Source organism: Rousettus aegyptiacus, unplaced genomic scaffold (genome assembly GCF_014176215.1).
Source record: "Rousettus aegyptiacus isolate mRouAeg1 unplaced genomic scaffold, mRouAeg1.p scaffold_m13_p_6, whole genome shotgun sequence".
Classification (NCBI taxonomy): domain Eukaryota; kingdom Metazoa; phylum Chordata; class Mammalia; order Chiroptera; family Pteropodidae; genus Rousettus; species Rousettus aegyptiacus.
The window spans coordinates 102046951-102069658 of NW_023416309.1; the positions used below are offsets into that span (position 1 = coordinate 102046951).

General features: G+C 56.6%; 1 protein-coding gene across 4 annotated transcripts in view; it reads left to right on the top strand.

Annotated features, from left to right (window-relative positions):
• The window catches only part of CRHR1 (corticotropin releasing hormone receptor 1), a 44651-nt gene extending 27576 nt beyond the window's left edge, over nucleotides 1-17075 (top strand). The window contains exons 4-13 of one of the 4 annotated variants that reach the window (XM_016139825.2): nucleotides 4254-4339; nucleotides 10416-10522; nucleotides 11110-11230; nucleotides 11455-11608; nucleotides 11895-11955; nucleotides 13930-14002; nucleotides 14264-14349; nucleotides 14526-14661; nucleotides 14835-14876; nucleotides 15429-17075. In XM_016139825.2, the coding sequence (XP_015995311.1) occupies nucleotides 4254-4339; nucleotides 10416-10522; nucleotides 11110-11230; nucleotides 11455-11608; nucleotides 11895-11955; nucleotides 13930-14002; nucleotides 14264-14349; nucleotides 14526-14661; nucleotides 14835-14876; nucleotides 15429-15569 (1007 nt within the window). In that variant the 3' untranslated portion in view covers nucleotides 15570-17075. Of the gene's footprint in view, nucleotides 1-4253; nucleotides 4340-6140; nucleotides 8141-10350; nucleotides 10523-11109; nucleotides 11231-11454; nucleotides 11609-11894; nucleotides 11956-13929; nucleotides 14003-14263; nucleotides 14350-14525; nucleotides 14662-14834; nucleotides 14877-15428 lie in introns of those variants that run through there. The other 3 variants (XM_016139826.2, XM_016139827.2, XM_016139828.2) reach the window with 3 other exon arrangements.
• The last annotated feature ends 5633 nt before the right edge of the window (nucleotides 17076-22708 follow it).

Sequence of the window (22708 nt, forward strand, 5' to 3'; positions counted from 1 at the left end):
ACTTATTGGAGGTAGAGGAAATAATAATAATGACAATACCGATACCTTTTGTGGGTACAGCCACCATTTACCAAAGGCCAGCTCTGCTCTGCAGGGCACTCTGCTCATCGGGCTGATTCTCACAATACCCCTGGAAGATGCAATATGTAACTCTATGATGCTAATTATATAACTAAAGCCTCTGAGGCTCAGAGGTTAGGGAACTTGCCCAAGGTCACCAGCTGGGAAGAGGTGAAGCTAGACCTGCATCCAGGTCTGTCTGGCACTTTCTTCTGCAGTAAACAGACTGGGTTAGTCGGCTTCACAACTCCATGAGGTAGGACAGGACTCATCAGAATAGCCCAGACTTTGGGATGCGAACCCTGAGTTCAGAGATTGTACGAAGCCTGCCCGGGGCCCTCCAGCCAGGAGGTGGGGGACTCAGTTCTGGATCCACAGCCAGGGGGCTTGGCCTTGCATTCAGACCCACAGGTGAGGAGGGGGTGGGGAAGGACAGACCTAGGTCTGTTCGGATACTTGATCCTCCTATAAACACCTCGCTCCCCTGAGGCCCCGAGCCCCTACCTCCAGGCTTTGCAGCTCCCCGCTATGCCACCTGTCACCCTCAGAATTAATTTGCTCTCCCCTGTCAATGACTCACAGCCTCTGCTTATCAAGAGAGCAGTAGCTGCAGGCTGGGGCCATGGCCTGTGCAGGGGAGGGTGGGGGCCCCCGGTGGGCCCTCAGGGTCTGGTGGGCCTGAGCTCAGAGCCCCAAGAGGGTACAGAGGGTGACCACAGACACCACCTGTTTTACTCCAAGGCACACTGTGTGACCTTTAGTACAGTTTTCTACTCTTATATCCCTCTGGCCCCTGTCTGAGGAGGGAGAAGGCTGGATGGTGTGGCTTCTAGGACTTTGTTCATGTCAAAACTCCCAAGTTTCTTCTCCTGCCCCTCTCTCCTTTACCAGCTGGACTATGAGGGTTAGGACTGGAGGCTGCAGCCAAGGGGGGGGAGAGGGCCCTGGGTGGCATCGGGACTGGGTTCAAACAGCCAAACCATGCAGCTATACATGTCTGCAACCACAGCCCAGAACCTACAGAAGAAGAAAGGGCAGAAGGACCTAAGAGGAAAGCTTGGGGTACACAGCTGTCCAGCCTCCGATTTAGGGCCCGTTTTATAATTAGGAAATGGAGGCAGGGGTTGATAATGACCCAAGGTCACAAAGCTTGGAGGCGGAGCCAAACTGGGGATCAGAGGCCGTCTGCTGCACCACTCACAGTGCCGAAGAAGGAGGCAGCGCTGGGGCTGGTGTGTGACTGGGGGGTTCCCTCTCCCCCTCAGGCACCAGGTCCCTCAATTCTACCTGCAAAGTGATTCACAAGTCTAACCCTACCTGCCTTCCATCCCCAAGGCCACTGTCCCTGTCCAAGGTACCTGATTCCTAACCCTTGTTTCGCATGTGACCCTGTCACACCCTTGCTTGGAGTCACCCTTCACAGCTCCCCGTTGCCTCCACGGTCAAGCCCACACTCCTGAGTGGGGCCAGCCAGGCTCTCTGTGGCTACAGCCCCGCCTGCCTTTCCAGCCCGCCCCGGCTACCCACAACGAGCTCCCTCTACTCTCATCCCCAAGAGTGACTCGACATTCCCCAAAGTAAATGTCTTCAGACCTCAGTCTCTGGGCATGTGCTACTCAATGTGCCATCCCCGCCTTGAGTGGAAGCCAGGCTCCACTCCGTACCTGGCTGAGGAACCCTCGGCCCTCCCTGGGCCTTGGCTGCTCCACCTGCAGAATTGGTGGGAGGTATCCGTGGGGTGCTCTCTTGGCTCCCTCACTCTTTCCTCTGTGATCCCAGGAGAGGAGCTGGGGGTGATGGTCCCTAGACGTGGGGGCAGGGAGGACAGAACCCCCTTCCAGGTTTCCAGTGCCAGAAGGGTGAGGAGCACCCCCATGCACTCAGTAGCAAGTGGGAACCCAGGGTTGTACCTATTCGTTAAGCACTAATTAATTCATTTCCTGATGAGGTGCTGCCAGGACTTCCTCTTAATGCCCTCCCTCGGGCTGCATCTGATCTTCAAAGGAATGGGAAACATTTCCAAAAATATCCATTTTCCCATGATTCTCCAGGACTGCTCAGCTCAGCAATCGGAGACAAGGAGGTCACGTCCTCACTGGCAACGACTCGTCAGGCCCCGCCCCCACCCCCCACCCCCCATCATCTTTCCTCCCCACCGAAACCTGTCACCTCTGGATGACCTGTCCCAGGGACTCCAGGATCCTGCCCCACATGTGGGGTGTGAAAGGGGGGCTTGAGCCAAGGGGGTGCCTCCCATTATCTCCGCCAGTGCTCCCTTCAACAGGGACAAGTGACACTTTCTGAATCTTACGTAAGGTTATATAAACACAGCTCCAAGGCAATAATAATAAAAATAAGAACTCACGCCACACGCCAGGTAGAGCTCCAAGCACTCTGCACATGCTAAACTAAAAGTGATCACTCAACCATTAGGTAGGAGTTGTTAAGATCATTCCCCTCTTGCAGATAAGGAAGCTGACTGGTTGTAGGACTTGCCCAAGGTCGCAAGGGTGGTAAGGGGTGGTGCCAGGACTTGAACCCAGGCTGCCTGGGTCGTAAGTCATGCGCTTAACACTGCTTTTGCCTGCTCTCATAGGCAGGAACCACTCCCCCACCCCACCGCCACCCTCGCCTCTGAGCATCCTCGTGCCCCTTCTGCCCAGATCTCTTTCTTAGCAGACATTCTGGAGCAGCCTCTGATCCCAGACACTTCCAGTCCAGGGTGGAGACACTGGACCCCCTTGTGTCTTACCTCCCCATAGAACTCCCTGAAAATTCTGTCTCTAAGTCCTCAACCCTCTGGTAGTTTATCCCTCACTTAGCAATTAGGAGAGAATCAGCAACATCTTTACCAACTCTGCCCAAGGGCTCAACTCTGCCAAGATCGGGTCCCCTGGCAGGGAAGCTGAGCAGAGCTTCGAAAATCCATTCAGTCTCGTTTCTCCAGTGGCGTGCTGCACTGTGAGCAGGCTCTCGGCAGAGGGTCCGGGGAGCTGGCTTAGAGAGGAGCCTCAGCTTTGCAGCCCTGGAGGCCAGGCTGTGGATTCCCATCTCGGGGACACAGCAGCATCTCCCCCCAGTGGCCACTCCATCATCTCCCTCTTGTCCTGATGTGGCAGTGGAGAGGCGGCTCCTGGCCTGGATGGCCTTTTGGGGATCAGCCCTTCCTCGCACATGTGAGAACAGCAGCTCAAGAGGCTGGCTGGCCCAAGTCACTCAGACAACAAAACAGCACTGAGCCAGCCCTGGGGCTCTGCCTGTCGCCCATGCAGTGCCAGACTCGGGGACTAGGACTCAGGCAGCTGCCCAGCCCTCTTCCTGCCCGCTGTGATGTGAGGGTCAGCAGGAGCCATGGAGAGGCTACAGCAGGACAGAAGCTCCTGTGGACACGGCTAAAGACTCAATTCGTTTTCAGCCAGCGCTGCCCAGAGTCAGGGCCAGAATTAACTCAAGGAAACTTTCTCTGTGACATCCCCTAGCACACTCTGCCCCCTGTCATTTTCTGTCCCAAGAGACCTCCACCATGGATGTTCCTCCCACATGACCTTCCAACATAAGGCCTGCTGTGGGGAAATGCCTTCATGGGGACCTCCCCCAACGCCTGCCTTGTGAGCCCCCATCCCACGTGAAACATGGCCATACGAGGACCCCTCCCCCCCATGGGAAACTCACCACGGATCGTCATCATATGAAACCCTGTCATTTCACTGTGCTACGTGAGCTGTCGCCAAATACCCTTCCATCATATCGTTCCCAGCCTTGTGAGAATTTACTCATCAGATCTCCCCCATCTTTTTTGCTGCCACGTGGACCCAAAAATGGAAGATTTCTCAGAAGGACGCCCACCACATAATCTGCTATCACATAAGGACTTGCAAGGAGACAGCCCAGTGAGCTGGTCAAGCCTGCCCGTGGGACAGTCTGTGGGCGTGATCGTGCCAGTTCGAGTGGGCAGAACTGTGGCCCCACAGGCAGAGGTTGGAGTCACCACTGTACCCCTGTTAGAGGCCAGTGGACAGAAAGAGGCAGGAAGATGGGGGTAGTATGGAAGTCCTCTCCCTAGCTTCCCCAGCAATCAGGCACTTGTGCTGGCCCAGATGGATGGATGGATGGACAGACGAAAGAACAGACAGATGCCTAGGTTGCTATTTGGGAGAAGAACCATGGGTCACTCTGACTCTCCTTTTTTCCAGACAACGGCTACCGGGAGTGCCTGACCAATGGCAGCTGGGCCGCCCGTGTGAACTACTCGGAGTGCCAGGAGATTCTCAGTGAGGAGGTGAGGCTGGCCACAAGGCTGCCCGGTTGAGGGGTGAGTCAGGTCCCCAAGCCTGGGATTGTGCCTGCTACATGGCCAGTGGCCAGTTTGGGTCAGGGACCCAGAGGCTGATGCTGAGGCAGGCCCTGGGAGGTGGAGCTGGTACAATGAGCTGGGTCCTTCCTTCCTTCCACCTGGTCTCACCAGGGAGCTGAATCAGAATCAGGCCTGAGGGTGAGGGAAGCCGTGCAGTTCGGAAAAGCCTTCGGGGAGCCTTTTAAATATTTCAATGTTTTCGAGAAGATGTTGCTTACACATAATACAGAATTCAAAGGTACAGATGGGAATACAGAGAGAGCCTCCCTCCCGCCCCATCCCGGCTGCCGACTTCCCTCCCCAGAGACAGCCATTTCGCCACTTTCTGAAGCGTTCTTCCAGAGATGTTCTCCGCATGTGCAAGTCATTATGTACACGTTTTCTTTTCTGTTTTTGCCCAGACGTTGCATATTTTACACTCTGTTCAACACCTTGTCTTTTTCACATAATTATCCATCTTGGCGATTGTTCCATATCAGTACATAAAGAACAGCTTCGTTTTTTTGTTTTTTGGGTTTTTTTACATTTACATAATATCACGTCGTGCAGATGTACCGTAATTTATTTACCCAATCTTTATTCTCTATCTTTGGTGATTACCAGCAGTGCCACAATGAATAATCTTGGAAGGGTGACATTTGACAGGTGCACGGGAATAGCTATCTTCCTGGTGCTGCTTCTCTGTCCCCCCTGTCCTCTCCCCTACAACCCTTCAACGGGTGCTGAGGAAAGTTGGGGTCATGGAGCTGGAAGAACCGGTGAGCAGAAAGCCAAGGGCAGACATGGAGATGTCCAAGCTGTCTGAGGGCCCCAGGCTTCTGGGGCGTGGAACAGAGAGGGGCTGGTCTAGGCAGTTTGGAGAATTCCGATGCCTAAAAGATCTAAAGTGGAAGGGACCATGGAGAGCCTCCATCCCATCTTGATCTGCCTGGGAATAAGAGTCACTCAGAGCACTTGTTCAAATACATGTCCCAGGGCTGCACCCAACAACCAGTGAATTAAACTCTCCAGGGAGAGGGGTGGGGGGAGAAACTCTGATCTAATACAACTCACCTCACCACAGGAAGACTGACGCCCAGAAAGTGTGCGGGACTCACTCACGGTTACACAGCCAGAGTGAGTCCGAGCCAGGAACCTGAGGCTCTGAGTCCGGGCTCTCCTTTGCTCATTGCCAAGTACTTGGTGTAAAGTGAGGTTGATGGTGGGGGGACAGCTTTCCGCACCTGGCAGCCCACCCAGCCCTGAGTGCTTTGGGTAGCCCCTCCCCCAGGCTGCCTGGCCTCACATCGCTGAGCCACTGGGGCTCCGCTGTCCCCTTCCAGAAGCTGCAAAGATACGGCAAAGCTCAGCTCTTCAATGGTGCTGCTTTGGCAGGGTCAGTTACTTGGGATGCAGGGCGGGAGGCTTCCTGGCATCTCAGATCATAGGCCAGGCCATGTCCACCCCAGGCTGGGGTGGGTGAGCGCTGATCCCCAGTGACCTGACCTAAGCAAAGATAACCCCCTAGGTTGCTAAGCCCTCACGCAGTGAGCCAATGTGGGGAGTCTTGGGGTTGGAGAAGAGGGAATCCCCCTGGATTAAAGGAGAGAGGTAGGGTTCCAGATCAGACAACATAGTTGGGCCAGAAAAGATGGACTTGGGTGGGCGTGGGGCGGGCCAGTAGAGCAATGAGCGGGGTGGGGACTCCTTCCCACAGGCGAGCAGTGAGAAGACCGGCAATGGGGCTCGTGCGCAGGAAGACAGGTCAGTGCTGTCGGAGACTCTTAAGACCATGGGTGACTCCCGGAAAGGGGTGGTGTGGGGACAGCACGGCTAAAGCAAGAAGTCTGCAGCCCCCCATCACACCCACATTGTGCTCTGACCGTCCTGCTGGGTCTGCAGAGCCAGACACAGATGATGTGTGTCTCCAGCTGGATGTATCCGCAGCTGGAGGTCAGGTCGCCAGCGTCCCACCTCCGGACAGAAAATTCCCCCGGACCCCAGAGGAGCAGATGTCTGTCCCTTTCTTGGACATCAGCAAAGCTGGGGCTACCAGCTGCTCCCAGACCCCGTCCGTGTGCTGGGGCCTCTGGAATGTCAGGGGAAGTTCGTGGTTCCCCCAGATCTCTCCTGCTCTCGTTTAAGCACCTTCCATCTAGTTGGCTGTTGGGGGACACTCAGCAGCCCCTCTCCCCACCCTCCAACACCCTTAAAGGATTCAAGGGCAGAGGCTGGCCGCTCTCAGCCTTCCCTTCTCCCCACCCCACAGGTCCTGCCCCCTCTGCCAGAGCAGGGGTTTCTCTCTCCCTCCACTCGTGGGGTTAGGGTGAGATGGGAGCAGCAGCTTCTCATCAGTCCTCTGTGTGGGCTTTGGAGGCAGATGGCTTGGGGTTTGGATTCCGACGCATGTGCCATGTGACTCTGGGCAGATAACTTAGCCTCACTAAGTCCCAGCTTCCTGATCTGTCTGCAAAAGGGCCCAGAGTAATACAGTCCATGCCTCCTGGTAGAGGGAGGGTGGTATCTGCCTATGTCTTGGCCTGTGGAGGGCGCTCTTTGGTCTGCTGCCCCTCTGCCTGTCACCTCACCTGAGGTCAAGGGAGGTTGCAGTGTATACCTAGAAGGTGGGAGGGTCATCGATGAGGAGATCAGGTAACGTGGGCACCTCTTCCTCTGGTTACCGACTGGTTGGGGGCTGCCACCCACACAACCCTCCACAGTGCAGTCCACACCCCTGCCTGGCTTTGCCACTCACCCCTTCCCCAGGCAGCCCCTGCCAGCCCCGTTGCCTAGCACTTTGGGTAGTCAGTTAATTTAATTAGTGAAAACGCCAGCCCCTCTGCCAGCCGCTAGCCTTTCCAGGTCCCTCCCCACTCACGGGACTCCCTACTTCCTCCCGGAGCCACCATGAAGCAGGAGAGGAGAGTCTCGAGCGAGCAAGGAGCAGGCGGTTTGTCCCTCAGCTCTGGGCCCTGGCCGAGCCCTAATTAAGCACCTGCGCCTGGGGCAGCACAGATAATAGACTGGTAGACTGGCTGCCTGGGCAATGGGATTTGGGAGGGTGCCCAGAGGCCAGGCTGGGCAGGACACCTGCCCGCGGCCATCACCACCAGAGGATAAGCCCCCAGTTGGGGAGCTTGGCTTGTGCATAGCCCAGCCCTCTGGCATGGCACTAATGCTCCAGGACCACCCTACACTGGCCCCCAAACCCTTTATCAGCACCCCCACACACACACACACACACTGTTTCCCTCCACTGCAGGGACACCCCCCCACGGCCCCAGACTCTCCTCCATCTCTCAGGACGCTTGCACACAGTCTGCTCCCCTCCCCCACATTCTGCTGAGCTTCAGGAGCCAGGGACTCCCAGGGCATAGGATTATGGCACGGGGTTCACTGTTCACATTCAGATTGGTTGGATGAGAGCCTTCTGAAAAGCTTAGGGCTCATCTGGGCTTCTGGCTAAAATGAAGATTCCTGACTCAAAGGGCCCAGGGCGGGGCTTAAGATTCTGCGTTTCTTAAGATTTCTGCAATCTCCTAGGCGATGCTGACGTTGCTTGTAGGAGCTGGGGGCAGGGTGAGGGAGAAGCTCAGGAAACCCAGGTGGAGAGGAAGAGCCTCAGAGGGGGTGTCCAGGGCTGGGGGACTTGGCAGGGACAGTGGGGACCAGGCAGGGAGAACCCACTGCGCCATCCTGAAAAGGCGTCAGGACAGAAAGCCTGACAGTGCTGTCATTTGGGAGAAGGTGAGTCTTGCAGAGAATCTGGTTATAATTGGCTGGTCACTACTTATTGGATTTTGGTCATTAAGGGTACATCAGAGTGGCCTCTGCCCAATGCCACACTGCGCCAACTTCCTCAGGGTACCTGCCAGTCTTAGGTCTCCAAACTGGACAGGGACAGAGTGCTGGCCAGGTCCCCAGGGGTTGGCTGTGTCCATTCAGGCACCCCGGGTCCTTCTGTAGCTAATGGTGGCTTTCACTCAGGTGATCACTGACCGTCTCTCAGGGAGGGTGTCATTAAGGTCTCTTGGAGTGTCACTGGGTGTCCCTCAGGATGTCGCTGTTCTCTCTGGGCGTCATCGACCATCTCACAATGTCTCTCTGGTCATCTCCCGAACGCGGTCGTCTGTCTTTCCTGGTGATGCTGGTCATCTCGGGTGTCCTGTCCAGCAGCCTTCTCCGTCTCTCTCTGTGCTGAACCCCCCTCCCCTCCTCCGCAGCTGGCATAAGGCCGACGTGGCAGCTGAGAGACAGGGCTGGGTCCCAGCCTGGGCCTCCAGCCTGAGGGGTCACCCAGAGGCAGCCCCCAGACGATCCGGCCCAATCCTCCCCCTTTCCGCCTCGATGGAGAAAACCCCTTAGGAGCTTCCATCCTCCCTACGGAAGCTCAGGATGGAGAGAGAGCCTCTGATTTCAGTCCCTGCTTGTCCCCCAAGAAATGCACCGTGGGGACAGGAAAGAAGGGTTTTTATGACCAAGCAGAAATGGATTCCGCCTGCGGGCTGGGTGTTTTGGGCCGATTATGCAGCCTCTTCGGCTGGAAAAACAGGGAGAGAAGGGCGGTCTCAGAGGGCGTTTGGGAGAAAGAAAAGCCGTGACATCTGTAAAGCATCCGGCGTGGCACCCAGCATACAGTAGGTGTTTAATAAATGACTCATCCCACTGCCTACCAGGCCACCTAGACACAGCCTGCTGTGGGGGCCAGGGCAGGGGCAGCTGATGGCCGGCGCTGGTGAAGGGGCTCCCTGCACACTGGCTCACCTGGTCCACCTGTGGCTGAAACGGGCATCGCACCATTCCTGGGCTCCCAGACGTTGTTATTGCCTGGAGCCTTCGCAGCATGGATTCGTGGAAAATTTAATAAAAGGTGATTAAGCACCAGCTCCAGACAGGCTGGATGTATTCATGGAGTCTCCAGATTCGGCACCTGTGGCCAAGCGCTCAAGGACCCTCCCAATCTGCGTGCCCCTCCTTCCTCTCTCTCCGTGTGTCTCTCTCTCCCCCTCCATCACACCTCACTGAGCCTCAACCTCTTCAAGCCTGATTGCTAATGTGATTTCCTGTCATGTTCCTGAAAGCCTCTGCCAGGAAAACCAGCCCCTAGAGCAGAGCTTCCTGGGCCTCCGGACCTTAGAGGTTCTGCAGTGAGGACGCCCCTTCAGAAGCGGTGTGTGGGGGAGGGGTGGCTGAGGAGAGCCGGGAGGGGAGGCCGTGGCTCGGGTGCCTGCTAGATATCCTAATGCAGAGGCACGTCCCATGGGTGGGCGGGTTTGGGTCTCAGCATCCTCAGTGGGAAGAAGGGTAGGGCTAGACTTGACCCCTTTGGACTATCGGCATATGAAACGTAACAACGTTAAGTAATAACGTTGGGAACTTTGCTGTAAGTCCTGGGACAGGATCACTTCAAGCAGACCCCCTGGGCCAGGCATAGGACCTGGGAAGTGAGATATAAAGTCTGAGAGGTTTATTATTATTACTATTATTATTATTGTTGTTGTTGTTGTTGTTTTTAATGATTCTGTGGATGCTAATCCACAGCAACCGTCCCCACCTCGCTGACGGGCAGGCTTCAGCTGCAGAGGCGGGATTCAGGGTGATGGAGAAGACGGCTTCACCCAGGGGCGGGTGGAGAAAAGAAGGCCCGGAGTGTCGGTGTCTGTCACCGCCAGGCCTGGGGGTCTGCAGAGGTGCTCTCGCACTCGTGAGAGCACGCCTGCGAGCCTTGGACACACGTTTGTGCATGCAGAATGGGGAACACTGTGCGATGTGGCAAAGTTAACTGGTATTTGTCCAACAGCACAGAGCATAAGATTAAGGGACAGACAGGGAAACACCGTCTCAGATCATACCGCGCTGCTCCGGGGCAGTGCGCGACACGCAGCAGGGGCTCAGGGAGTGACCGTCGTTAGTATCGCCCACTCCGTCCTGGCCACCCTCGGGGGCTGTCCTCACAGGTCCGCATAGATGCAGGGGTGCGGTTGTGTGGGAGCCTCACCTCTACCCCTTTCTCCGGCCTCAGAAGAAGAGCAAGGTGCACTACCACGTCGCTGTCATCATCAACTACCTGGGCCATTGCGTCTCCCTGGTGGCCCTCCTGGTGGCCTTTGTCCTCTTTCTGCGGCTCAGGTGAGAAGGCCCCCAGCGCTTCCGGGCTTTGAGCAGGGCACAGAAGTCAGATGCAGGGGCTGCCGGGAAGGGAGGCCTGACCCCTCACCTCAGCAGGAGGAAGAGACAGATACCGAGTCCCAGGCCCCTGGGAACCTCTGGCAGGGTCACTTCTGTCCCCCTGCCTAGTACCTGCTGGGAGGGAGGGGGAAGAGCCCAAGCGTCAGAGCTGATAGCTGGTTGGCAGGCGTCCTCCTGAAGGCCTTTTACGTTTTCTGACCCTCAAACCCGGAACTACAGGGAGGGGAGGGGTGCCCACGGGAGAAGAGACAACCCCTGGTCCCAGTAAGCAAGCAGCCTCTGGTCCTGAAGCACTGGCTGTGGCAGGCTCTGCCCTGGGACTTAGGTCTGGATGGGCCATAGGTAGGATAGGACCCTCGGGGCATCGGGAGGGCCTCTGCTGCCACCGTCCCAGTGTGACTTAGCCAGTCATCCCCGCGCTGAGCCTCAGTTTCCCTACTATATACCTGGGCTGGGGTGATGCCGATGACCTGTCCCTCATCCTCGCTCTCCTTGCTCCCTCATCCACCCTCCCCTGCTGCTCTCAGAAGCATCCGGTGCCTGAGAAACATCATCCACTGGAACCTCATCTCAGCCTTCATCCTGCGTAATGCCACGTGGTTCGTGGTCCAGCTCACCATGAGCCCCGAAGTCCACCAGAGCAACGTGGTGTGTCCTGGAGGGGCAGGCCTGGGGTCAGAGGAGGGGTCCAGGTGGGACCGCCCTGGTGGGGGAGGGGCCGGGCCGGGGCCAGGCCTCAGGGCGCACAGAACAGGAGCACACCTCCTTCGTTCTGCCGAGAGGAGGCCCCTGGCCCGAGGCAGGGTGCTGCCGCCACCCTAACGCGGTCCTCTGGCTCACCGGCATCTCTGGGGGCGGGCGGCGGGCGGCAGGCCTGGTGCAGGTTGGTGACCGCTGCCTACAACTACCTCCACGTGACCAACTTCTTCTGGATGTTCGGGGAAGGGTGCTACCTGCACACGGCCGTCGTGCTCACCTACTCCACCGACCGGCTGCGCAAGTGGATGTTCATCTGCATTGGCTGGGGTGAGCGGCCCAGTCCCCCCCCCTCACCGGCCTGGCTGCCCCCTCCTCACCCCGACTCAGGCCAGCCGGCTGCAGGGCCAGGTTAGGGTGACGGGGTGCGCACCACAGCCCTCTGCACCTACTGGCTGCGGTGGGAGTATCTTGGAAGCATATTGGACGAGTGGGTCCGAGCTCTCCCCTGGGAACCCCTGCCTGCGTCTAGGTTCTGGGCTGCACTGGGGTCCTCCAGGCCCTGCACTCCCCAGACTCTGTTGATGGGCTCTGTGACAGCCGGTCTCTCCCCCAGGTGTGCCTTTCCCCATCATCGTGGCCTGGGCCATTGGGAAACTGTACTACGACAATGAGAAGTAAGTCACCTCCTTCCCCTCACTGCCCTCAGGGCCCCCTGAACCCCGAGGTCCAGGCTTTCAAGCCCATCTCTGCCTGACACTCCCCATCACCTTCGCTGTCAGTCAGGGCCACAGTTTCTTCATCTACCAAGGGCGGGCGCCGCCGGCTAGACTAACCCAAGGCTCTCTCGCAGTGCTCAGTGCTCTGCCTGAGGAGGCGCCGGACAGGTGGCCCCAGCCTCTTTTATCTGCCTTGGGTTCTCACGGCAGGCAGAACCCCGTGAGGGTGACCAGGCTGCCCAGGTTCTGAATCATGGCTCTGTCATTAAATAGCTAGACAACCTTGGGCCCGTTACTGCAGTGCGCCTCGGTTTACTCATCTACGAACAGGCATCCTAATAATAGCCTCTCTATCAGAGGGTAGTTGTGGGACGACATGAGTGAATACATAGTAAGCATTTAGGATAGTGTCTGGCACATAGTAAATGCCATATAAATGTTTTCTATTACTTTTAAGATTCAAAAGATTCCATGGACTTAATAGGAATTGTTCCAGACAATCTCAGAGACTTCTTCCAGCTCTGAAGTCCTGAGGGGCCTTATTAAATGGACTGAGAGGTGCCTTATTCAATGGATTCAGGTGATTTTACCATGCACCTAAGGCTGAGAACCACTGAGAGAGAGAGGCAGAAAAGGGGACACACACAGGGGGAGTGCCAGGATCTTCTCTGCCAAAGTATTCTCAGGAACCCGCTGTCTGACCAGGGTTCCAGGCGGCCTCCATCACAGTGACAATTCCTCCCCACTATCATAGAGAGGAGGGTGGCCACTACAACCTCACTGGGCTGGGCAAAGAGCCTGAAAAATTATGTTCATATTATGAGGGCAAGATCCTTTCTGACTCTGGCTAGCTGGCTCTCTCTACATTTGCACAGCTGGTAAGGTGGGGACCCGGGCTCGGAGGGGGTGCCAGGCACGACTGGGGGCCTGGGTCCCAGAGCAGGAGGATCATACACCCTGGACGATGGTGCCTGGGCCTCCAGGCGTGCAGGTGTGAGTGTGAGTACAGGGGAGGAGAGAAAGAACAGGTTTCCCAAAGCTGCCCAGGGCGTATGTGTCTGTATACATCCCGGGGTGAAAAGGATGCCTGAACTGGAGAAGTCCCTCTGTATGACTTTGGAGCCCCACCTTGTGGCAAGATGCTGTCACTGCATCAGAAGGGAGCCAGGTGTGAGACATTGACTTGAACTTGCAGACCCAAGGCCAAGGACTGGAGTGGGTCTCAGACAGCTCACATTTGGTCTGCACAGTGTTTTTTAAAAACTTAAATTTGATGCCAGTCTTTAAAAAGCGAAGAAGTTTCACATAAAAATCTCAGTTCTGGTTTATGGAAGCATCGCGAGACCTAGACACTGTGGGCACGCATGCCCACACCTCCCCTCTGCGCAGACCGTAGGACTTCCTGCGTGCCCGTCCCTGCCCACTCCCCAGGCGTCCCTAGAGCTTGCTGGAGGGAACTCGGGAAAATGCAACGCAAGTCTGCCTCCCGCGAGAGGCGGAACCTATGACATCTCTGCCTCGAGGTTGGTCAGGCTACAGCTGAACAGATTCAGAGATCGCCAGCCGCTGGGCGCGCACTTCATGACAGGTGCAGAGCACGGTGCCACCAGTGGGCCTATGCCGGAGCCCCCGTGAGAACCGAGGGGAGCAGTGGTGTGTTGAGCTCGCGCCTGTTCCACTCAGCGGTCTTTTTCGCGAAGTCCTCCCCGCCACCCCGCCTGCTTTCAGCTTTACGTCTCATAATAGAGGGTGCTGTCCATTCTGCAGATGGGGCAGCTGAGGCACTGTGGTGGGATCAAGGTGCTTGGCCTTCTGCCAGGGTTGGAATCGAGGCACCTAGAGACTGGCTTCCGGCCAAGCACTTCCCATCCCCCACGCCACCGGAGTAGACAAAGATGACCCCACCTCTTCCTCCCCTCTGTGGCCTTCTAGGTGCTGGTTTGGCAAAAGGCCTGGGGTGTACACCGACTACATCTACCAGGGCCCCATGATCTTGGTCCTGCTGGTAAGAACCTGGGCGGGGGGCAGGAGAGAGGGGCACGGTAGGGAGGGACAATCAGTGCCTACTGTGGACCCAGAGACTCCCTCTGCCTAGAGGTGGGGGTGCAGGGCCAGGAACACGTTAATGAAGCCGGAGGGAGAGCAGCAGGGAGGACCGAGACCAGACCTGGGGTGGCTGAGTCCCCAACCTGTCCACCCACGCACCCCACAGCATCTTGTACACGCGTGCATGCCCACACCATCCCACTCTGTGCTCACATTGCAGATCAATTTCATCTTCCTCTTCAACATCGTTCGCATCCTCATGACCAAACTTCGGGCGTCCACTACATCTGAGACCATTCAGTACAGGTAGCTGGTCCTGCCTCGCCCACCCTTGGGTCCCCTCCAGGCCTGGCAGTCCCTCCCAAAGCCCCAGCTCCACCTCCCAGTCTCAGACATTTCTGGGACCTGCCACCCCCCACCCTGAGTCCTCTCTGGAGTGGGCTGTGACTCTGGGTCTCCCCACCTGCCACCCCGCACCCCAGGAAGGCTGTGAAGGCCACGCTGGTGCTGCTCCCCCTCCTGGGCATCACGTACATGTTGTTCTTCGTGAACCCCGGGGAGGACGAGGTCTCCCGGGTCGTCTTCATCTACTTCAACTCCTTCCTGGAGTCCTTCCAGGTACAGCACCCTCCCCTCGGCCCTGGCCACCCCCACTCCTCCTCGGGTGGGCATTCCCCCAAGCAGAGGCCTGGTGGGGCAGGAGGCTGGGAGGAAAGGGGGTGGCCTGAAGGCGCAGGAGGGCCACACCCCCCCCCCCCAGTCCCTTGATCCGCCTCCCCCCTCCACCCTAGGGTTTCTTCGTGTCTGTGTTCTACTGTTTCCTCAACAGCGAGGTAAGGACCCCGGGCTGGGGCTCAGGATGGCGGAGGCCTGCTGGGACCAGAGGTGGTCTATAGCCTCCTCCTGCCCTCCACATGCCGGCCCTCTCCTCCCTGCCCCCAGGTCCCTATGGGGACGCTGCTGGGAGCCCCAGGAGGGTCCTTGCCACCTGTCCATGCTGCTCCCACGGTGGCGAGCCCTCTCTCTCATAGGCGGTCGGCATGGGGGAGCCGGGACTTCAATCTCATCAATGAGTCTGTGAAATGGGTTGTTGAAAACCAGGAGAGGCTGAGCCCGGGGGCAGGGGTTGCATGTGGGTTGAGGGTAGGGGTTCTTCCTGCCAAAGGCCATTTGGCACCTTCGTATAGATGAGAAAAAGGCACCCCTTCCTCAGAATACGTGAGGAAACTGTCTCAAAAAATATTCCGTGTCGAAGATGTGGCTGTCACCACCTCCCGTGTGGCCCCCGGGGCACCTCGCCTGTGCAGCTGCGTATGGCGGCCCTGGGGGAGTGAGGAGGTCCCAAGATCCTAGCTCGGATGTTACGCGCCACTCTGTGCCCACAGGTCCGCTCGGCCGTCCGGAAGAGGTGGCACCGATGGCAGGACAAGCACTCGATCCGCGCCCGCGTAGCCCGCGCCATGTCCATCCCCACCTCCCCCACCCGTGTCAGCTTCCATAGTATCAAGCAGTCCACAGCTGTCTGAGCTGGGGGCCGTGGAGCAGCTCCCCGAGATCTACGCCGGAGAAGATGGCCGCCAGGCTCAGCCAGCCGCCCTGTCTGTGGAGGGACCAGCTCTTTCCCACACCCTGTATTCCCAGGAGTGCGCCAGGGCCTGGGAGGCCCCTGCCTGGGCCCCGGCTGAGCAGAAGTTCCAGGCTGATGAGAGAAGCTTCAGTCTGGGCCCCAGGACGAATGGAAAAGCCCCTGTAGGACTGACTGGGCTGGGCCCAGGGCCTGCGGCTCCCCCTTGCCCCAGTCCTCCCTGGAGAATGGGCTGGGAATGGAGTGGGAATGGGGAGCCGGGAAATCCAAAGCAGCACAGGGGTTCCTCCAAGAGATGTCTTCTCCCAAAGCACAAGGCGCCTGGCACAGTGGAGACCTGGGGCTGCTTTCTCGGTGACTGTGGCGGCCATTCGCTGCCCCATGGGCATCATGGGAAACTCTCACAGCAGCATCCTAACCACCAGGATGTTGCCTCTGGGCCCTAGCAATGCCTTCCAACACAGCTGGGAACCAAGACCACTTTGTCAGAGCCCTAGAGACAGTAGAAATCCGTGGCACCATCAGGCATCAGGCCACATCACTAGAAATCCTCCCAAGCCACTGGAACTTCACGTGGCCCCGTGGCACTGCCGCCAGAAATGCCCTGCCTTGCTGCCTTGCACCCTTGGACCTTTACAACCCAGCTGGCTATATGGGCTCCCTCTCCCTAACCTCCTGCCCCGGGAGATGGAGGGTGGGAGGGTGAACAAGAGCCAGGGTGTGCCCCGGCCGAAGCCAGCCTCCCTTCGAGAGGGCAGAGAATACTTGGACCATCCAGCCTGCTGGCTTCAGAGACCTGGCCTCTGGGCAACCCCTCTGCTGGTCACAGGGAACTTGTGGCCCCACCTGGGGTTGCACCCTTAGCTAAGCCAAGAGAGGAGAAGGGGCGGGACCCTCAGACCCTCTCTGCCCCCTGGAGCAGAACAAGTGGCCCTTGGGGCAACTAGCCAGATGATCGCTTACACCCTAGGTACAGACGGACTCAGCTCTCACTGGACCCAGCCACGTCCAGAGGTACTGGACAGCCAGAGCAGAGCTTTGGGGTGCAGGGCTGGGAGATGGGGGTGGCTAATGTAAATAACAATATTTATCTTTTCAACCAGCATTTGTGCAGTTCTATACCATGCCGGGCTGGGCGGAGAGGGTCCCGCAGAGAAATGAAGGCCACTTTCATGCCAGGGCTGCTCTGTGGCTGGGAAACAGGATAGCAGTCACACACCCATTGAGGATGGGGTGCTAGGTGCACCCAAGGGCTGGTAGAGGACTGGGGGACGGTCCCTGGGCAGGCGGGGGCTGATCCAGACAAGCCTTGGGACCCCTCTCATCTGGAGACTTAAGGGTGAAACAGCCGCTTCGGGAACCTTTGGCAACATCTGGGCCCCAAAGAACTTTAGCTCCTGTGCTGAGTAGGCGCCCAGAGTGTAACCCTTCTAGGGCAAGTGTATGTACTGGGCTCCAGGGCCAGGGTGAAGGCAGGTCCCCAGATGGGGTTTCTGAGGGTCATTCTGCCCTGAGGTTTAGCTTGTGGGTGGGGCAGGAGAAGAGGTCTCTGGGGGTAAGTGGGGGTGCAATGGGCCAACAGACATTCACGTCACTATGCTTTGGGGAGGGGCCGGCAGCTGCAGGGTGGGGGTCACGGCAGCACGGGGCCCTCTCTAAAGCCCGGAAGAATTTTTCTGCACGTCACACCCGGAGGCTGCAGCCCCCTAAAACTGCCCCGGCTGAGCAGCTTTTCCCTGGGGACTCTCCCTCATGGGCACAGATCAGCAGTGGAGGAAAAACCACAGTCCGGGCTCCCCCCACCTTCGTAAGTGGGACAGCAGATCCCTGCCCTGGGGTCCTCGGCTTCCCCTCGGGCCTCTTCAGTCCCCTGCTGCCACTGGATCAGACCCCTGGGACCTGGACTGAGGAGGGAGTCGGATCTGGGAAAAACGAAGTGATAGAGGTATTGGAACCCAGATAATAGTACCTTCATTATGGCATTTGTAGATCACTTTGCAATCCACTAAATCCTTTATAACATTTGTTATCTAATCCTCAACCAGCTCATGGAGGCAGGAACCAGCCCATTTTATAGCCGAGGAAGCTGAGGCCTTGTGACTTCCCTGAGATCAACAGTCTTCCGGCTCAAAGTCCAGGGCTTTGAGTTGACTAAAGTCACTAGGTTTCGGTTTGGGGAGACCAGGACTGATAAAGCAGCTTTGGGGGACGGGGCCGTGAAGACGCCTCAGGGTTTCAGATCGTCTGATTGAGAATGTGTCCAGGAGAACATGGGACCAGTCTCAAGATGACCCGGCCAGTGTCCAGCTGCTGAGTCCTGCCAGGTCCAACGAGGGTTCTGAATGTCCATCCTGGCTCCCAACACCCCATTCCCTGCCGTCCCAACAGCCTCGACCCCGCCACTCCTCAAAACGACGCCTAACTTCAGACGGGTTAGCCCAGGTCACCAGAAGCCTGCGGGGGTCTTTCCGCACCCACCCAGGCTCTGCCCAGCCCGTGCGAGGGTTATCTCGTCCAGTCCCCCGACCTCAAACTCAACCGCCACCCTTGGTCCAAACAAAGGAGGAGCAGGTGCTTTTTGTGCATTTCACCAACTGCAATGCTGTCGTTAATTGGGTACTTGCTGGGCACAAGGCGCTGCTGAGCCTCTCACATGTCGATGTCTTCAACTCTTCATACCACCCTCTGGGGCAGGTGCTTTTACCCCCATCTAACAGATGAGGAAAGTGAGCCCCAGGGAGGTTCAGAGAGCTGCCCAAGGGCGCCCGGCAGTGGCCGGATGCGAACCCAGGCCGGCCTCGCTTGTTCCCCACTGCATTTAACCTCTGTGCAGCAAGATTTCATTGAAGCGTGTCTCTCCCTGTCCCCTTGCCCCCTCCAGCACCCTCCCTGGGGAAATTCTTTAGTTTCCCTAGTTCTTGGACAAATAGCCTTCAGAGACAAAGCTAGATGTAACAGTTGACACCTGCAAAGCCTGGGCCTCAAGTAGCCCACTCCCTGAATGAACCCTGCCCGGCCGCCAGGGTGGCCACAGGCTGCCAGCCTCCCAGCGCCCCCAGCCTGACCATGCTTCGCCTCAGAGCATCGGCTCCCCGTCCCTACCCTCTGCAGCCCACCAACCCCTGCGCATCCTGCTGGGCAGCCTGGGGCCAAGAGAGGCCCGGGCCATGCATAGTTTCCAAAGCTCCCAGTGTGATGGAAACACCAATGAGATCGTTACTTGCAAATAACCACAGCGGCCAAGAGAAGAACGGAGATGAGCCTGCCCTGAGCACAGCGCCCCTGGAGGGGCCTGGCGTTGGTCTGGGTTTTGTTTTGTTTTGTTAAGTTGTGATGAAATTTACCCTTTTGACCATATTCGAGTGTACAGTTCGGTGTCATTAGACACACTCACGATGGTGTGTAACCGTCACGACTATCTAGCCCAGAACTTTTTCATCACCCTAATGGAAACCCACCGAGCAATTGCTCCCCCATTCCTCCCTCCCCGGCCGCTGGCCACCACGAACCTGCTCTCTGTCTCCATAGAGCTGCCTATTCTGATAGTTCATAAAAGTAGAATCGTACATCGGTCCTTTTTGTGACTGGCTTCTTTCACTTAGCATAATGTTTTCAAGATTCATCCACACTGTAGCCCGTACACAAACTCTCTTTCTTTTTATGGCCGGATGATATTCCATTGTATGGATAAACTACACTTTATCCATTCATCGGTTGAAGGACAATTCCAAGTTATTGTAAATAGTGCTTCTATGAACATTCACGTCCAAGTATTTGTTTGAACACCTTTTTTCCAATTCTTTTGGGTATATGCCCAAGAGTGCACTTGCTGGGTCATATGGTAATTCTGTTTAACTTATTGGGGGACCGTCAAGCCGTTTTCCAGTGGCTGCACCAAATTACATTTACAGCAATGTACAAGGGTTCTAATTTCTCCACATCTTTATTGAAACTTGTTATAATCCATGTTATTGATAACAGCCATCCCAGTAGGTGTATTGGCCCTCCTGACACCTTGGAGACCCCATGAGTGGATAGCAGGGCTCCCAGTGAGGACATAGACTGAACCTCAGCGGCTGGGGGGCCAGGAAGAGTTTTATCATCACAGGACTCAGTAAGGGGTTGGTTGGCCCTGCTGTGCTCAGCATCTGGGTGCTTGGATGCAGAGGGGCACCCAGTCTAGACACCACCACCCACAAATAAGAACTGTGTAAGCTTCATCTCCCTGAACTGTCCCCGCTGATGCACCTGTCACCCCCTCTGCAATGAGAGCCCACTGACGGGGCAGCTGGCAGCCCCCACCCCTGGGCCCTGCCCCTTCTCCCCGCACGGGCTGTGGGGTGCGCTCACCATTGGCTGTGGGGTGCGCTCACCATCGCTCGTTTTTGTTCCTTAATACGTTTCTGACAGCTCGCTTGTCATTGTAATTACTGTTTTGTAATCTAATTAAATGTTATAGTAACAGGTGAAACAGAAAGTACACAAACAAGGAGAGATGTTCTTCCTCGTGAAAATTCAGTTGAATGTTTTGAAAGATGCAATCTGAGTCATGCGGAATATTAGCTGTCAAATCAGGTGTGGGGGAGGCGGATGTAAACAACCGGGTGGCAGGAGACTGCCGAAGGCGGCGTGGCTCCCCCTGCTGACCACTTCGCCCTCCACCTCGAAGGGTCCAAGGCTGGACTCTGGAGACGGTGTCCCATTGGTATGGATTGCACGAGGCGGGCAACTTGAAAATGCAAGGGATGGCCCAAGAACCGAGGAAGAGGACTTAAGAAAGGTCGGCGACTGTACGCGTACTCGCTCCTTGGAAATTAAAATAAAATGTGTTTTATGGGTTGAATTGTGTTCCCCAAAATGACACGTTGGACTCCTGACCCCTGGTACCTGTGAATGTGATCTTATTTGAAAATAGGGTCTTTGCAGACGTAATCACGTTAAGATAAGGTCATTGGATGGGCCCTGATCCAACACGACTGGTGCAGAGACACGGAGGGAAGAATGCCGTTTGCAACCGAGGCAGAGACTGGAGTGACACAGCTACGCGCAGAGGAATACCAAGGATTGCAGGCCACCACCAAAATCAGGAGGAGATGAGGAAGGGTTCCACCCAGGGTCTCAGAGGAAGCTTGGCCCTCCCGACACCTTGAGTTTGGATTTTTCTTAGTGTGCTCGGGCTGCTCTAACAGATACCATAGACAGAGTGGCTTACACAACAAGCATTTACGTCTCACAGTTCTGCAGGCTGGCAGTCCGAGATCGAGGGGCCGGCGAGTTCAGTTCCTGCCGAGCGCGCTCTTCCCGGCTGCCTTCTTGCTGTGTGCTCATATGAGGGAGAGTGAGACCACCTCTCTCGTGTCTCTTCTTATAAGGGCACCAATCCCATTCATGAGGGCTCCAGCCTCATGACACATTGGGGATTAGAGATTAAAGGAAAGAATCTGGGGGGACACACAAACGTGCACTTCACAGCAGACTTCTAGCCTCCAGACTGAGAGAATAAACTTGTTTCTAGCTACCGGTTTGTGACCATTTGTTAAAGCGGCCCAAGCAACCGACACAACGTGTGAAGCATGTAGATGACTTTTTAAGGATTCCCCTCCTGAGTCAGCTTTTCCAAGAGCCCTATCTCCCGCCCGGTCCCACTCGCCGGAAATAAGCGGGCTGACTGCACGGTCCCCTGACCGCACTGCACAGAGCAGAGTTGGGTCAGCCAGACGCTCCATGGCCCAAGAGCCTGGGTCTCGATCTCATCTCTACCACTCACGTGCCACCTCAGAAAGGTCTCTTCACCGCCCTGCGCCTTGGTCCCCGCTACTGTAAAATAGGGTCGCTCGTTCCCACATCTCATGCGTTATTTCCTGAGCACCGCCGTCTGTTCCAGAATCCAGGAGCAGATAGAATAGATAAGCTCCCCGCGCTCATGGAATCCGGCCGGTGGGAGACAGAACATAAATAAGGAAACGTGTAAATAAACAAAAGCCTAGGACTGCGATAAGTGCTCTGAAGAAAGTAAAACCTGAGTTGCGATCACGACGTGCCGAGTTCCCCAGACAGACCAAGGCCTAAGGGATATGTCCAGTATGAGAGCTGCATTTGGGGACTGGGGCTGGGGCGCGTGGAGTGGGTTTCTCTGAGCCCCCGGCTCACTCACCCATGACGCGGGGGTATTCTGATGAGGTTAAGCTGCTGTAACAAAGAGACCCACAATAATCCAATGTGACAATGTATCACCATCTGCAGCGAGCATCCCATACCACAAGTATATGTCCAGGGACCCGGTTCTTTCTACTTCCTTTTTCCCCATCCCCCTCTCCATTGTCACTGGCCTGTTGATGACTGACTTGTGAAAGAGGGAAAAAGATGAACAAATAGCCCACAGTCTCTGTCCAGACCCCTAAGAGGCTCACATTATTTCTGCTCAATTCCATTGGCAAGAAATGGCCACGAGGCCATTTCTAACTCCAAGGGAGGCTGGCAATGAAATTCCGGTCACTTACCAGTAGAAAGGGTCGCGGATTTGAAGGACAGCTGTCAGTCTTGTGCAGGGGTGCAATGAGGACAGATCAAGTACCTGGCGCTTAGTAGGAGCTCAACAAAAGTGCTCGATATCATGGAGGTCAAGGCTCCCAGGAGTCTTAGAAACTCTCTGGCCCAATGTCCTCATTCCTTTGAAGCTAAAGAAACGGGCTCAGAGAGGAGAGGTATCTGCCCAGGTTGCCCGGTGGGTAAGGGCAAAGTTGGTCCCAAATTCTGGCTGGGATCCTCAACCCCATCCTCCCACCTCTCATTTCAAATTACCTGGTCCAGCCCCACAAGGGGCTGGGCGGAGAGCAGGGACCCAGATGACCTCTCTCTCGGAGCCAGGGTTGGGGGACGGGACCCTGAGAAGTTCCCTGCGCTCTGCAGCAATGCCCTGGGCCCTCGTGGCCCAGCTTTATGACTAGGTAGGTGTGGCCCTGGTTTCTGGGATGGGAGGCCATGCTGCTCTGTGACAGAGGGCCACACCCGCCCCCTGGGAGGGGGAACTGGCTGGGAGCGGCAGCCGCGTGGGCACGCAGCGGTAGGTGGCTGAGGAGG